Raw genomic sequence first — 15,555 nt, 5'->3', positions numbered from 1 at the left:
TTTCGTTTTGTGAATTACTCATTGTATGTCTAAGTGAATATCATTGCTATGACCAGCTTAAATTTCGTATGTATTGATCGAAACACGTTGATATTTTATCCTGAAGCAGGTAAACAGAAATGATATTTCAGCGGCTAGTAAATTTCTTGCGACTGAGCGCATTTTAGTTTTTGCATAATCAGACCATTCCACTAGGCGGCTCGCCCCGTCGATTGGGGAGTTTGTACTTTGATCGATAGATTTTTATAGAAAATTTGCTCGTTTATGACAATTCCGTGATTCTTTAATTTCACTCTGTCAAAATTGAGTTACCAATGTCAAGAAACAAAGACATTAAATGGTGTTATTTATGCAAGGAGTCTATAATTGGTGCAAGTATTTAGGAGTGTTAAATTTGATAGATCCAAATGGTGTTACACGCAGTTAAAATAACTTTAAATTTTACAAATTAATTTGATAAAAACTTTGGCCGATTCATTATGCTTGTCTTTTTTTCAGATTTACTGTTTTGACTGAGTGAATATCAAATCAGACTCCTATCCGTGTGTGATCGGGTTTATCTGTTCACGTTTCGGCCATGCCGGTAGCAGCTGAACGGATGGTGGCAGCTGGTCTGGTTCTTTTTCTCTCTCTTATCACCTTCAGAGATATAACCGGGGCCAATGAGTTCGGGGCGTCCAGTATGGACAAATCAGTGCCTATGAAGTCCTTCTCTGGACCAGCTATCAAATTTCTATACTGGTCAGTATTCATAGTTTTATATTACATTCTACCACGAGTAAAAACGTCCATTTTAAAATTCATGCCAAGAATTTTTTAATCTCGTCGGTTTACGATATTAATTATCAGCTGTCATTTTAATCAGACCAAAGTTGAAGGGAAGTGCTAAAAGTTATTAACTTTTTTTATATCTAAGCGGCCCAGCAGATAAACAAGAAATGTTAAATTGCTATTATATTTACGAAATGTTTCCTTCCATTTTCTGAAACTGTTATTTTTCTGGTTGTAAGACAAAAAACTTGCTCGTAAATGTGGATATTATGTTTAAGCTACGGATGAGGGTATCGAAAACTCTTCGAGGACTTCTCCAAGATGATTCAAAGTAATTTTCCTGAGATCGAGGTCCACGGAGAGAACTACCCTCCTCCTCCCATGCAAAACTACGCGGCGCTGGCTCTCGGGTACTTCAAGATCGCATTCATTCTCTGCGTGGTGTCAGGATACAACGTGTTCGAACTAGCAGGGTTGCCGACTCCACAAGCCATGGCTTGGGCCTGGGAAAATAAGGTATGTAAGATCATCTGAAAAAATGAGCTGTGCTCGTTGCTTGACGGTGGTGAGACAGCATTTCCCAGCACTGAAGAATCACCTTCAAATTGCATATATGGTCGCAAAAAACAATAGCCATTCGCCAAGGGTTTCCTTTTCAAATAGTGTAGTTCTTCTGTGCGTGGTGTGATGAGTCAGTTATACAAACGAGTAGATAAATAGTGAATTAGGTATAATCGAAATTGGTTGTCTTCAAAGAATGTTTTCTTATTTTTTGGACAATAGTTACACTTGCGAGAGCAAGTGTCTTGTAATCTGTAACTAGTAATTTTTCCCGTAAACAAATTTTCTTACATTCTTTTTATTTTTCACTCCTCTTCTCTTTTATTTTAACATCTCAGCCCTTTTTCTCTTCTTTTCATGTTTCATTCCTTCCCATGTGGCCCAACGGTAACGTCGTAGCTTTTGCACGGTATGGTCTGTGGTTCTAGACTCGGCCAGACTTGGTTTTTTCTTCAGTATGTATGCAATTGTCGGACTTTCGTTTGTCTCCTCAAATTTTGTCGGCATAGTTGCCACATCAGGGATTTTGCTTGTGCTGTAAGAAATTTTCATTGCATTTGTGAGTGCAAGTATTGTTCATTCTACTTTGGAGGTCTTGAATGATCAAACTATTTACTATAAAATGTTTTTTTTTTCATTTTAACTGTCTGCTCAACGATTGTCGGCTTTGTTTCCTCTTCGTAAGTTCTTTTCTGTTGTTAATTTAATATTTAACTATCTGGCATGTTTGCCAAGAGTGAACATCTACTGAGACTTATGCAAGTTTAAATTTTGGTAGACCTAGTTTTTTCATTTTTTTTCGACTTTTGTTTTTTATGTTTATGCTCTGCTTCGCTTGTTTAAATTTTCTGCTTCGTTTAAATTTTCTGCTTCGCTTGTTGAAAATTATTATTGCCAAGGAAGTGTGAAATGAAGCTTATAAATTTTTCAAAATGGTTTTTGTCGGACTCTGCAACAAATTTTTGATTTTTTTTAGATTTCGTTCTAATCACCGCTGAAAGGACTTAAATATGATATATCACTCGACCCGTTCCGATTACTTATTGTGGTACCTGATTTGGCGAGAAAGATAAAAAACTAAAATACACCCGAATACAAAGTTTCCCCATTTTCAATGGTCGGAACCATAAGGTATAATTGCTTACAGCCTGATGCAAGACAAATTTCAATATAAAAGAAGGATAGCCTGTTGCTGTGCAAAGTAGCACAGAACGTTGCGACCACATTCATAAAAACTACAAATTAGGTTATACTTCAAGTTCGAGTTGTTTCTTGTTGACGAAAGCGTAGAAAGTAAATTAGACATTATCGACAACAGATCTTCAAAAACGAGTAACTTTTTCTATTTTTTTCTCAATAAGTTTCTAGAAAGCTTTTTTGCCAAGGAAGTGCTAAATGAAGCTTCCAAAGCTAGTTTTCTTTCGTTTACTAAAACCAAATTTTTCTTGGCGTAAATGATCAATTTTCTTATCAAGAACGTTCGGAACTCGACTTGGTCGAACTTAGACTCGATTGACTCGCTCGAAAAGGACGGAAAAAAAATTATGAAACCGGTTTTTGATGTCTTTCGAATCTATAGAAAACTTAGAAAACTATCGATTGCTCTAATCGCCCGAAAAAAGATAAAAACTCAAATTTTTTAAACCGGTTTTGTGATATATCGTTTTGTCGCGTTGCCTGATTTTGTGTGAAAAGCCAACAAAAATGACTAAAATACATTCGAATTTAAAAGTTCCTTCCTTTTTCATTGGTCGAAACACTAAAGTTGAATAAATTGAGAACTGCTTGGCAGAAAAAATCTTGGATTTATTAATTCGTTTTCAGGTATCTCTGAGCGCTAATTTTTATCATATTTTTACACATTGGAAATTAAGCCGTAAAAAGTTAATTTATTTCTAGTAAAATACGTTAGTTTAGAGGCTTCCTCAGAAAAAAAAATTAAAAACAATCAAAATTTTTTGCAAAAAATTTGGAACTTGCAAGTTTTTTTAATAATTGTATTGATTTTTCAATAAAACTTATAAAAGTTTAGTTTATCATCGAATATAATTAAATTCTGGGCTATTGTTCAGCTTTTCTCATCCACACACTGAATAAAAAACACCATCAGAAAAAAAACAGTTTTTTTTAAATAGTTTTTTTTCGATTGTGGTCAGAACCTTCTGTGCTACTTGCACAGCAAAGGGGTATCCTTGTTTTTGTTGTTTTATTCGAAAACATCCTGTTTTGTATTCAAAGTAAGCTTATTATTTTTTGCTTGTTTTCCAGTTTTTTTCAAAGGTTTTTGGTGCTCCTCTCCCGAAACGTTCTAATTACAGTGTCATTATTATATAATGAACCATGTATTTTTAAAATTTTGCAGTTATTTTATTGATTAAGTTTTTATATAGTATGTGTATTTGTGTTCCTACCTGTGAAAATCAGGAGGAAGTTTGAATTCGGGTGCGTTTTAGCGTTTTTGTTTTCCACGCAAAATCAGGTACCTCAAATAAAAATTGTCCCAGAGACAAGAAAAACCGGAGTTTTTCTAGTCATTTTAAAGAAAACGGCCGACCAAAATGCTTATTTCACTATTATTTTTGAAGATGCTTAAATTTTAGGCTTTCGTTCAGATCCATCATCAAACCTCGCACAAAAAAAACAAATAATTTAAAAAAGAACTTTTTTAAAGAATTTGTTTCGCAACATACTGTGTTAGCTACTTGCACAGCAATTGGCTATCTTTGCTGAAATTTGCTGTTATATTGTTTATAAAAGTTAAAAGCAAAAGTGGACCAAGAATTCGTAATCAGTTATTTTGGCTTTTTTTTTCAATGTGTGCAATTTTGTCTAAGGTGTTACTTCTCGAGAAAAATTAACTACATACGATTTGCTCATCTTAACAAGAAATGTTATTGAAGACAAATATTTTTTTCGTTGTCTTGCTTCTAGCATATTTTGTACGGTTATTTTAGTTGTATGCCTCGATGATGATATTCTTCATCTCAAACGCTATCGAGGGACAGCTCATCGCTACCGGAGCATTCGAAATTCAATTCAACGGTGAGCTCATATCTTCAAAAAATAACTGGTAAAAAATATTTCTTCTTGGTTCTTTAACTGTTAAAAAATTAATATGCTTAATTCTCGATATTGGCAGTGAGCTTTTCAAGTTTTAATGTCACTATTCCGTATGTATTAGGAGTGGAAGTATGGTCCAAATTGCGCTCTGGGCGTCCCCCCTCGGCAAACGAGTTGTTCGAGATCCTAAACAGTCAATCCTCTTCTGCCTCGACATCCTTCTCAAAAGCACCCCCAAGAAGCGCCTCTGCCTAAACCCAACCCCCCCCCCCCCCCAATAGCCGCCTCTACTCACTTATGTTATGATGCCAACAACAGCAACCAAATGAACATCACCTCCTGAAGCGCTTTATGAGGAACACGCAGTTTTATATGTAGACTAGACCAGTCATGTGATTGAACATGATTTCTTACTCTTCTCTGACGACGCTTCTCGTCGACCCGCCATCAAGGTAATTTTTTTTTATCAACAAAAATTTCAATTAAAAATAATCCTGATTAATTTAATATACATTTGGTCAAAAATCAATAACATACAAGCTTCAAAAATCAATTATTCAGCTTTCTTGTTCCTTGACAGTTTTCTACTAATTGTCTGTTGGCTATGCTTTGTTGAGTTAAATATTTTTTCCAGCTCTGGACTGTCTGTTGCTAACCAGGCTTCGGTAGACCAATGACGCAGACCAACAAAACGATTTCTTCACATCGCTGTGGTCAGCCGACAATACTTACCGATCTCTGACCAGTGACTGTACACTTAGAACAAAGATGGCGTTTAATTATGTTTGAAGCAGAAACTGCTGTTTGCGCATGTCAATTTTTGATTTCTTTTCAAGTATTTGCATTTTAAAGTCAAATTATAAGCTATGTTCTCAAAAATATATCAGTTAAGTAAATTTATATTCCTTTCTTCAAAATATCTTCAATCAGAAGTTTCTGAGGACTAGGATCTGAATAAGATTCATTGTTGGGCTGTTAATGTTGACATTTTTCATGATTAATGCACTTTCGTTTTGCAGAACTGTCGCAGGTTTAATTACTTTCTACCAGAAACAGCTCATTGAACCGAATATTTTCTAATTACAAAAACGGAGCTTGTTAAACACGTTGACACAACTTTTATCCCATGTGAAATTTCTTATTTCTGTTTTTTTTTAATTACCCCCCGGTCTTACTCAATGCAGAACTAACCGTGGGAGAGGGGGATGTCATCCATTTCGCCGCAGCTTGAGGAAGTGGATGACACTGGGACACCTCCAGTCATGGCCGAAGTGGGATTCGAACCCGGCCACTTGGCAACGGCTGCTCTTTGCACTTTATTTCTGTGTTCAGTTTCTTTACCCTTGCGATAAGCAAGGGTATTGAAATCAGGTACTATAATTTTTTCCCGGAAATAACTTAAGGGACAGAATGGTGAACTTTGTAGGAGTGATAAATTTCAGAAATGCTCAATTTCTTGAAAATTCTAATAAAAATCTCTTCATTTAGGTAGTAAATAGGTGTAGTCCATTTCCTGTGTTCCGGTGTAGTCCATTTCCAGTTTTTGAAAAAATGTTTATTATTTCGGATTTCTGCTGTTTTTCGTCCTGGTTTCCGTCAGTTCATTTCCCGTTTTTCTAAATGAAATTTAATTAATTTGGTTCTGTTTTTTTTCGGCTTTTTTTGCTTAGCATAGATTTTATTTTGATCTTGATTTTTTACGCTTGTTTAAAAATTGTAACTTGTCATTTTACCAAGTCTGATTTTCAATAATTTTGTTTTTATATATATTATTTATATTAATACTGTTTAGCAATTGGTAGGAAACTGTTTTGCATTTGTGTCAAATTTTAATTATTTATTTTCAGGAATGGTTAGTTTGAAAGTTTGATACTATTGAAGCGAACTCAAAAGTATTTATATTCCAAAGATTGCGTTTATGCATCTTGGTGATTGATTATTTTATGCATCTTGGTAATTGATTATTTTCAACAGATGTGTGAAAGTCTAATAATACGTAATTTTGCTTTGAAATTTCTTGCGGAGTTTTATTTCCCCCAGTTCTTGTCGGCTTTAAATTATTGTAAGTAAGTCAAATAAAAACACAACTTCCTACATAACATTATGTAGATTTTTGTTTGTAGGTTGCCAATTTCCTAGCTGGTTTGACCGAAAGAACTGAGTTTTTTTGTTTACACACAATGATCGACCATACGCAGGACATGGCCTATATTTTTAAAACAAAATTATCAAATATGCGGAGAAAAATGCGAAAAAGCCAATATATTGTAAGTCAGTGAGTTCTACATTTTCCTAGCTGTTAATTTTCATTTCATGGTTAGAATTTTGCATTTCTTTTGTTTTTTTAAATTATTTGCATTTCAATTAAAGAGCCTCAAAATTGACATTACTGACACTTTCTGTGGCACTGAAATAAAGTTAATGGTATAATTTCTAATCGGTAGGCTTTTTTGATAAGTATTGAAGCGTTCTTGGCAGTGCTTCCTTATTGACCAAACGTGTCAAGTACCCAGAATGAGTTTTCTTTGAATAAAATTAAAAGCTAAAATAAAATAGTTGGCACTCAGAGTGATTTTTTTTCACAAACATGTAAATTCAAAATAACCGCTTGGTTAAACATACATGCTGCTACGAAATGGAATTATAATAATAAGTTAAAAATCAAGAACTACACCGGCATGTAAATATACAAATGCAACTTGTTTAAATAAAAATGAATAAAACAATACTAGTATTAGATATAAAAATAATCTCGAAAAGAACTAATGGATCTGTCAATAGGAACTTTCGTGTATTTCTGTTTAAAACTTTTGAGTTCAAATTAAAATTTTTGTTTAACCCTAGCTTTTCTCAGCTTTACTTTAACTTTTTCCATTTATTGCAACTATTGTTTTCTGCAGATTTCTTTCCCCAATTTATTTTTAGGAATCTATTTTGTTTTATTTGTTTTGTGCGTTTGTTTAGTTTCAAAGGTACTCTGTTATAGATAAACTGCCTACCAATTTCTTGTTTTTAATTATTTTTCACCATATTGAACATTCTAGTCAAGCTATGCTGGGTAATGAAAAGTTCGGCTGGCAAAACCTTAGACTTGAGAAGTAGATCTCATGCCTGATCATATTTTCTGCGGAATTAAAACTCATTGATTCCTCAATTACTTTGTCTGTTTATTCTGGTAATTTTGGACATGAGTAGATTTTGAAAAAATGCTGTGCTGAAAGATGAATGCGACAAAACTAATGATCTGAAAAGCATAACTCTTGTTTCTAATGGTACCATGTGTCGAACACAGTGCTTTGACTAAATTGCAATTGCAACTTTCCTTAGACATTTATTCAATTTTTCCACTAAAACTCTAAAAAACCTGGCATTCGTTTGCGTGTTTTGTTTTTTCTCTATAAATAATTTTTTCTAAACTATTCTCTTCCCCAAAGACTAAGTTCCGTTTAATGAACATTAAGTTTGTTTTCATTCAATTATTCATTTACTTTTCTAGTTTTTTGAGCATTGATTGAGTTTCTGTAAGTAAGATGATTGTATCATCTGCAAAATGCACTAAATTCATGTTCCTGTTGATTTGGTTCTTAAAATCATTTACATAAACAATGAAAACTAATGGTCACAAAACAGAACCTTGTGGAACGGCATGATTAAGTGCTATCCAGTCACAATAATGATTTTGAAATTTTACACATTGTTGACAGTCTCTTAAAAAATCGTGAAGCAGATTTGATGTCTTTCTGGAAAAACCATACGTTTCATTTTTCCGATAGCAAGTTAATCTTGTTGAAGGCAAAAAGCTTGTATTCCCATTGGCCCCGGCGAATTATTCAGCGGTAATTTATCTATATCTTCGTAATTTTTTTCTTGTGACGCATCGAAAATCAAAAACTGCGTTTGTAATTTGGGTTTCGGTGTATATGTTCACCATTAAAAATACCCATATTTTGAAAAAACATGATGCAAATGATTTGCTATTTCAGTAACATCTTTTGTTTTTTTTTGCCATTTTCCAGATCTATTTTGCTAATAGCTACTGACTTTTGATTACTATTTTTCCCTATTTTGTTGTTCATGAAATCCCATTGTTATTTACAATTGGAGAGCTGCCGAAAATTTTACATGATATTTTTGTGAAGTATTTGCCAATTTTCGATTGACCAAGTTTCTAACCTTTTTGTTTTTTCTCTGCGCTACCTCATAGCCAGTGTTTTTCCATATTTTGAAATACCTATAATAATTGTTTGTAAGAGTCATCAAGGATCAATGAATTCATGGTTTTTTGTTTTTGGTTACCAGTTTTTGATTTAAATATTTTTTGTGCGATATGGAACATTCGCACTTATAACCTTTCAACAAAAAGCCCCAAAGATCAAGCATTTCCGGTCCCGAGGATTTTTCATATATTTTTGACCAATCATAAAGTTCGCGGTCTAAGTTGACTTTTCCCCGATCAAAATTATGGAAATTTCTTGTCTCAATTTCAACGATGTCATTTTTTGGCTTGCAAGAAATTAATGTTTCATATGTAAGCGTTTAGTGGTCTGTGTTGAATGGCAATTCGTACGAAGTAACATAATTTATTTGGTTGTTGGAAACTAAGTAATGGTAGATAAGTGAGATATTTTTATCGGTCACAAGTGATGGTTTAGTGGTTTGGTATATTTAAACCTCAATTTGCAGCAAAGTTTTTATGACTCGTGTTGTTTTAGAAGATCTATATTGTAGTCCTTAAATACAAAAACTTCCATTTTTGAAGCAAACACTCTAGAAATTTCACCACCTAATTTATCAAAAAGTACGGAGAAAGGTTTTTCTTGAGCAATAAGAAACATTAATTGCAAGTTTTTGCATGCATGATGACTCAATTTCAACCCATAATGACTCAAAAAACTCTGTCAGCAGTCATGAGATATTTACGAATAGGCATTTTCAATGCTAAAAGAGTCCAAATTCCAACAACTCCCCCTTTCTTAGACCTGTCCTTTCTGAGCGTGGAAGATGAACAAAATTATGCCCCGAGCTTAAAAAAGTATTTCCTACTGTTTTGTTATTGAGCCTTATTTCTGTTGCTACAACTATAGTATTCATCAAAATTTCACCTAAAAAATCGACAATTTTTTGATAATTGTTTTGCACGCTTCTGAAATTTATCAAGGAAAGTTTGACTGTGTTAAGTTGACTTTCAGTGTCAAAAAAATTTTCATAAGATAATAGTTCTTGCAGGTCTTGAAAGTGACCAGGATTTCCCCCAATGTCTCCTAAGAGGACTAATATGAGTCTTTTTACGATACGTAAAAATTTCTTATTTCTGTTTTTTTTAATTACCCCCCGGTCTTACTCAATGCAGAACTAACCGTGGGAGAGGGGGATGTCATCCATTTCGCCGCAGCTTGAGGAAGTGGATGGCACTGGGACACCTCCAGTCATGGCCGAAGTGGGATTCGAACCCGGCCACTTGGCAACGGCTGCTCTTTGCACTTTATTTCTGTGTTCAGTTTCTTTACCCTTGCGATAAGCAAGGGTATTGAAATCAGGTACTATAATTTTTTCCCGGAAATAACTTAAGGGACAGAATGGTGAACTTTGTAGGAGTGATAAATTTCAGAAATGCTCAATTTCTTGAAAATTCTAATAAAAATCTCTTCATTTAGGTAGTAAATAGGTGTAGTCCATTTCCTGTGTTCCGGTGTAGTCCATTTCCAGTTTTTGAAAAAATGTTTATTATTTCGGATTTCTGCTGTTTTTCGTCCTGGTTTCCGTCAGTTCATTTCCCGTTTTTCTAAATGAAATTTAATTAATTTGGTTCTGTTTTTTTTCGGCTTTTTTTGCTTAGCATAGATTTTATTTTGATCTTGATTTTTTACGCTTGTTTAAAAATTGTAACTTGTCATTTTACCAAGTCTGATTTTCAATAATTTTGTTTTTATATATATTATTTATATTAATACTGTTTAGCAATTGGTAGGAAACTGTTTTGCATTTGTGTCAAATTTTAATTATTTATTTTCAGGAATGGTTAGTTTGAAAGTTTGATACTATTGAAGCGAACTCAAAAGTATTTATATTCCAAAGATTGCGTTTATGCATCTTGGTGATTGATTATTTTATGCATCTTGGTAATTGATTATTTTCAACAGATGTGTGAAAGTCTAATAATACGTAATTTTGCTTTGAAATTTCTTGCGGAGTTTTATTTCCCCCAGTTCTTGTCGGCTTTAAATTATTGTAAGTAAGTCAAATAAAAACACAACTTCCTACATAACATTATGTAGATTTTTGTTTGTAGGTTGCCAATTTCCTAGCTGGTTTGACCGAAAGAACTGAGTTTTTTTGTTTACACACAATGATCGACCATACGCAGGACATGGCCTATATTTTTAAAACAAAATTATCAAATATGCGGAGAAAAAGGCGAAAAAGCCAATATATTGTAAGTCAGTGAGTTCTACATTTTCCTAGCTGTTAATTTTCATTTCATGGTTAGAATTTTGCATTTCTTTTGTTTTTTTTAATTATTTGCATTTCAATAAAGAGCCTCAAAATTGACATTACTGACACTTTCTGTGGCACTGAAATAAAGTTAATGGTATAATTTCTAATCGGTAGGCTTTTTTGATAAGTATTGAAGCGTTCTTGGCAGTGCTTCCTTATTGACCAAACGTGTCAAGTACCCAGAATGAGTTTTCTTTGAATAAAATTAAAAGCTAAAATAAAATAGTTGGCACTCAGAGTGATTTTTTTTCACAAACATGTAAATTCAAAATAACCGCTTGGTTAAACATACATGCTGCTACGAAATGGAATTATAATAATAAGTTAAAAATCAAGAACTACACCGGCATGTAAATATACAAATGCAACTTGTTTAAATAAAAATGAATAAAACAATACTAGTATTAGATATAAAAATAATCTCGAAAAGAACTAATGGATCTGTCAATAGGAACTTTCGTGTATTTCTGTTTAAAACTTTTGAGTTCAAATTAAAATTTTTGTTTAACCCTAGCTTTTCTCAGCTTTACTTTAACTTTTTCCATTTATTGCAACTATTGTTTTCTGCAGATTTCTTTCCCCAATTTATTTTTAGGAATCTATTTTGTTTTATTTGTTTTGTGCGTTTGTTTAGTTTCAAAGGTACTCTGTTATAGATAAACTGCCTACCAATTTCTTGTTTTTAATTATTTTTCACCATATTGAACATTCTAGTCAAGCTATGCTGGGTAATGAAAAGTTCGGCTGGCAAAACCTTAGACTTGAGAAGTAGATCTCATGCCTGATCATATTTTCTGCGGAATTAAAACTCATTGATTCCTCAATTACTTTGTCTGTTTATTCTGGTAATTTTGGACATGAGTAGATTTTGAAAAAATGCTGTGCTGAAAGATGAATGCGACAAAACTAATGATCTGAAAAGCATAACTCTTGTTTCTAATGGTACCATGTGTCGAACACAGTGCTTTGACTAAATTGCAATTGCAACTTTCCTTAGACATTTATTCAATTTTTCCACTAAAACTCTAAAAAACCTGGCATTCGTTTGCGTGTTTTGTTTTTTCTCTATAAATAATTTTTTCTAAACTATTCTCTTCCCCAAAGACTAAGTTCCGTTTAATGAACATTAAGTTTGTTTTCATTCAATTATTCATTTACTTTTCTAGTTTTTTGAGCATTGATTGAGTTTCTGTAAGTAAGATGATTGTATCATCTGCAAAATGCACTAAATTCATGTTCCTGTTGATTTGGTTCTTAAAATCATTTACATAAACAATGAAAACTAATGGTCACAAAACAGAACCTTGTGGAACGGCATGATTAAGTGCTATCCAGTCACAATAATGATTTTGAAATTTTACACATTGTTGACAGTCTCTTAAAAAATCGTGAAGCAGATTTGATGTCTTTCTGGAAAAACCATACGTTTCATTTTTCCGATAGCAAGTTAATCTTGTTGAAGGCAAAAAGCTTGTATTCCCATTGGCCCCGGCGAATTATTCAGCGGTAATTTATCTATATCTTCGTAATTTTTTTCTTGTGACGCATCGAAAATCAAAAACTGCGTTTGTAATTTGGGTTTCGGTGTATATGTTCACCATTAAAAATACCCATATTTTGAAAAAACATGATGCAAATGATTTGCTATTTCAGTAACATCTTTTGTTTTTTTTTGCCATTTTCCAGATCTATTTTGCTAATAGCTACTGACTTTTGATTACTATTTTTCCCTATTTTGTTGTTCATGAAATCCCATTGTTATTTACAATTGGAGAGCTGCCGAAAATTTTACATGATATTTTTGTGAAGTATTTGCCAATTTTCGATTGACCAAGTTTCTAACCTTTTTGTTTTTTCTCTGCGCTACCTCATAGCCAGTGTTTTTCCATATTTTGAAATACCTATAATAATTGTTTGTAAGAGTCATCAAGGATCAATGAATTCATGGTTTTTTGTTTTTGGTTACCAGTTTTTGATTTAAATATTTTTTGTGCGATATGGAACATTCGCACTTATAACCTTTCAACAAAAAGCCCCAAAGATCAAGCATTTCCGGTCCCGAGGATTTTTCATATATTTTTGACCAATCATAAAGTTCGCGGTCTAAGTTGACTTTTCCCCGATCAAAATTATGGAAATTTCTTGTCTCAATTTCAACGATGTCATTTTTTGGCTTGCAAGAAATTAATGTTTCATATGTAAGCGTTTAGTGGTCTGTGTTGAATGGCAATTCGTACGAAGTAACATAATTTATTTGGTTGTTGGAAACTAAGTAATGGTAGATAAGTGAGATATTTTTATCGGTCACAAGTGATGGTTTAGTGGTTTGGTATATTTAAACCTCAATTTGCAGCAAAGTTTTTATGACTCGTGTTGTTTTAGAAGATCTATATTGTAGTCCTTAAATACAAAAACTTCCATTTTTGAAGCAAACACTCTAGAAATTTCACCACCTAATTTATCAAAAAGTACGGAGAAAGGTTTTTCTTGAGCAATAAGAAACATTAATTGCAAGTTTTTGCATGCATGATGACTCAATTTCAACCCATAATGACTCAAAAAACTCTGTCAGCAGTCATGAGATATTTACGAATAGGCATTTTCAATGCTAAAAGAGTCCAAATTCCAACAACTCCCCCTTTCTTAGACCTGTCCTTTCTGAGCGTGGAAGATGAACAAAATTATGCCTCGAGCTTAAAAAAGTATTTCCTACTGTTTTGTTATTGAGCCTTATTTCTGTTGCTACAACTATAGTATTCATCAAAATTTCACCTAAAAAATCGACAATTTTTTGATAATTGTTTTGCACGCTTCTGAAATTTATCAAGGAAAGTTTGACTGTGTTAAGTTGACTTTCAGTGTCAAAAAAATTTTCATAAGATAATAGTTCTTGCAGGTCTTGAAAGTGACCAGGATTTCCCCCAATGTCTCCTAAGAGGACTAATATGAGTCTTTTTACGATACGTAAAAAAACTCAAGTTAAAACAATACAATAGTAGATACAAACATAAATAAGACAGGTATTTGATTGTGTTAGTTTCCTTCAATGGAAGAACTTTTGAGTAAATAACGTTTTGCAAATGTTTTCTCTGCTAAAAACACAAAAAGCACTAAAAACACAAAAAACTGAAAAAGCGGCAAAAAATGCAAGTTCATCAGCTGACAGTCAAAATTTTAACCCAAACGTCCATTAGTTTGCGAATTATTTTCCGAGGTTTAATTTCAGAATTGGAAATGGTTTGACCGTTTTTAGAAGAATAGCCCCATAGTTTTTCCATTAATAGTTGAATGCCACTGGCATTTGGGTGCACTCCGTCTTCACAAATGTTGGTAGCTGTTAGATTAATTGAAACATTCAACTTTTGACCACGTAAATGTACCATTCATTTCCAATTACATGTTTTCCAGAGCATCATTGAAAATGTTTACTTCAGTGTTGTTTTGATCAATGCCAAAAAAAAACATTTTTCACGGGAGTTTTTTTATTACAAACTATGAGGCCTGAATTTTTGAATCTATTTCTCGATATTTTCACGAAGTTGATCACAAGATTCTTTTCCGGTTAGTTCCGCATCATTAGAATGCTGTCCCCCATGCATAACAGGCGTTTGTCCCAAAAGTATGATTGTCAACAATACTATTTACGTCCTTTATAGTAGCCGATGAATATGAATGTATTGCGGTTAGTGGCCCAATATGCTGTTGATTATTTTTTTGGTATGAGCTGTCCGATATTAGGTTTTTTTTTGCAATCCGAGGGACGAAATGTCGGATACTCAGCTTGTTGTTTTTGTTCTTGTAAGTTTTCAATCATTTTTTCTGTTTGTTTTCGGAATAATTCTACATCTTTTTTCAGACTTGTGATAGTTTTCTGTTGAAGTTGTAGCTTCTGTTGTTGTAGACGAGATTCTTGTAGTTCAACATGCATTCTCAAAATGGTATCTTCATGACTACTTTTTGGTTTTTTCTTCCTCTAGCACTTTCTGCATTTTTTTAGCCTCTGGAAGCAGGTGTGCTTTGTTCATATTTGCTAGGTAAGCCATGTTTTAGCCTCTAGAAGCATGTCTTCTTTGTTCATATTTGCTAGGCAAGCCATGATTCAATGGATAATATTATAAACTATTTGTTGTTTTTCAACCGTAAGTCTCCTCTATTTTGCGATGTAGGTTGACTCAGGGATCCAAACATTGAAACTGATCTTGTATGAACTAATTGTTTGCAGATCAGAGCAGAAATATTTGAAAATTGCCCGAAAAATGACTGAGCTTTATTACCTTGCGTTAAGATAAACAAGGATATTGCAATCGGGTACTAGACTTTTTTCCCGTAAAGAATTTTGTTCACAGAATTGAAGAAATGGTAATCTTTTCAAATCAATTTCACCATGGTGTAGCGTGTAGTGGTTGGAATTAGGCATTGTCTTTTGGTGTTTGTTAAGAGTTTTGTAGAGTTTTTCTATGCCTAGAATTTTTGGTCGAGTTTCGGCATCGGAAGAGGTGGGCTTTAATTTCGTCGGCTTATTTTCGTCCGAATGTTTTTTTGTTTCGATTAATTTTTGTTTGTGTTATATGGGAGTGATCGAATTCTTGCATGAATTTTTAGAAAATTTTCAAATAGCCTCCTAGACCCTTTAAAAAGAGAAAAAATCAAACATGAACAATTTCCATA

At 33.3% G+C, this 15,555-nt stretch overlaps 2 protein-coding genes across 2 annotated transcripts in view; both read left to right on the top strand.

Annotated features, from left to right (window-relative positions):
• LOC134851547 (paraplegin-like) overlaps positions 1 to 15,555 on the top strand; it is a 215,967-nt gene that overhangs the window by 33,176 nt on the left and 167,236 nt on the right. The window lies entirely within an intron of this gene.
• Positions 2 to 5,309, top strand: LOC134851550 (selenoprotein T2-like). Its single transcript, XM_063867681.1, has 6 exons — positions 2 to 109; positions 499 to 741; positions 1,050 to 1,287; positions 4,287 to 4,374; positions 4,514 to 4,844; positions 5,027 to 5,309. Exons 3-5 carry the CDS (start codon positions 1,093 to 1,095, stop codon positions 4,645 to 4,647), a joined length of 417 nt encoding a protein of 138 aa, XP_063723751.1. The 5' UTR covers positions 2 to 109; positions 499 to 741; positions 1,050 to 1,092; the 3' UTR covers positions 4,648 to 4,844; positions 5,027 to 5,309.

Source organism: Symsagittifera roscoffensis, chromosome 7, assembly GCF_963678635.1.
Source record: "Symsagittifera roscoffensis chromosome 7, txSymRosc1.1, whole genome shotgun sequence".
Taxonomy (NCBI): Eukaryota; Metazoa; Xenacoelomorpha; order Acoela; family Convolutidae; genus Symsagittifera; species Symsagittifera roscoffensis.
The sequence above is the reverse complement of the archived record's forward strand: the minus strand, read 5'-3'. Positions and strand labels throughout refer to the sequence as shown.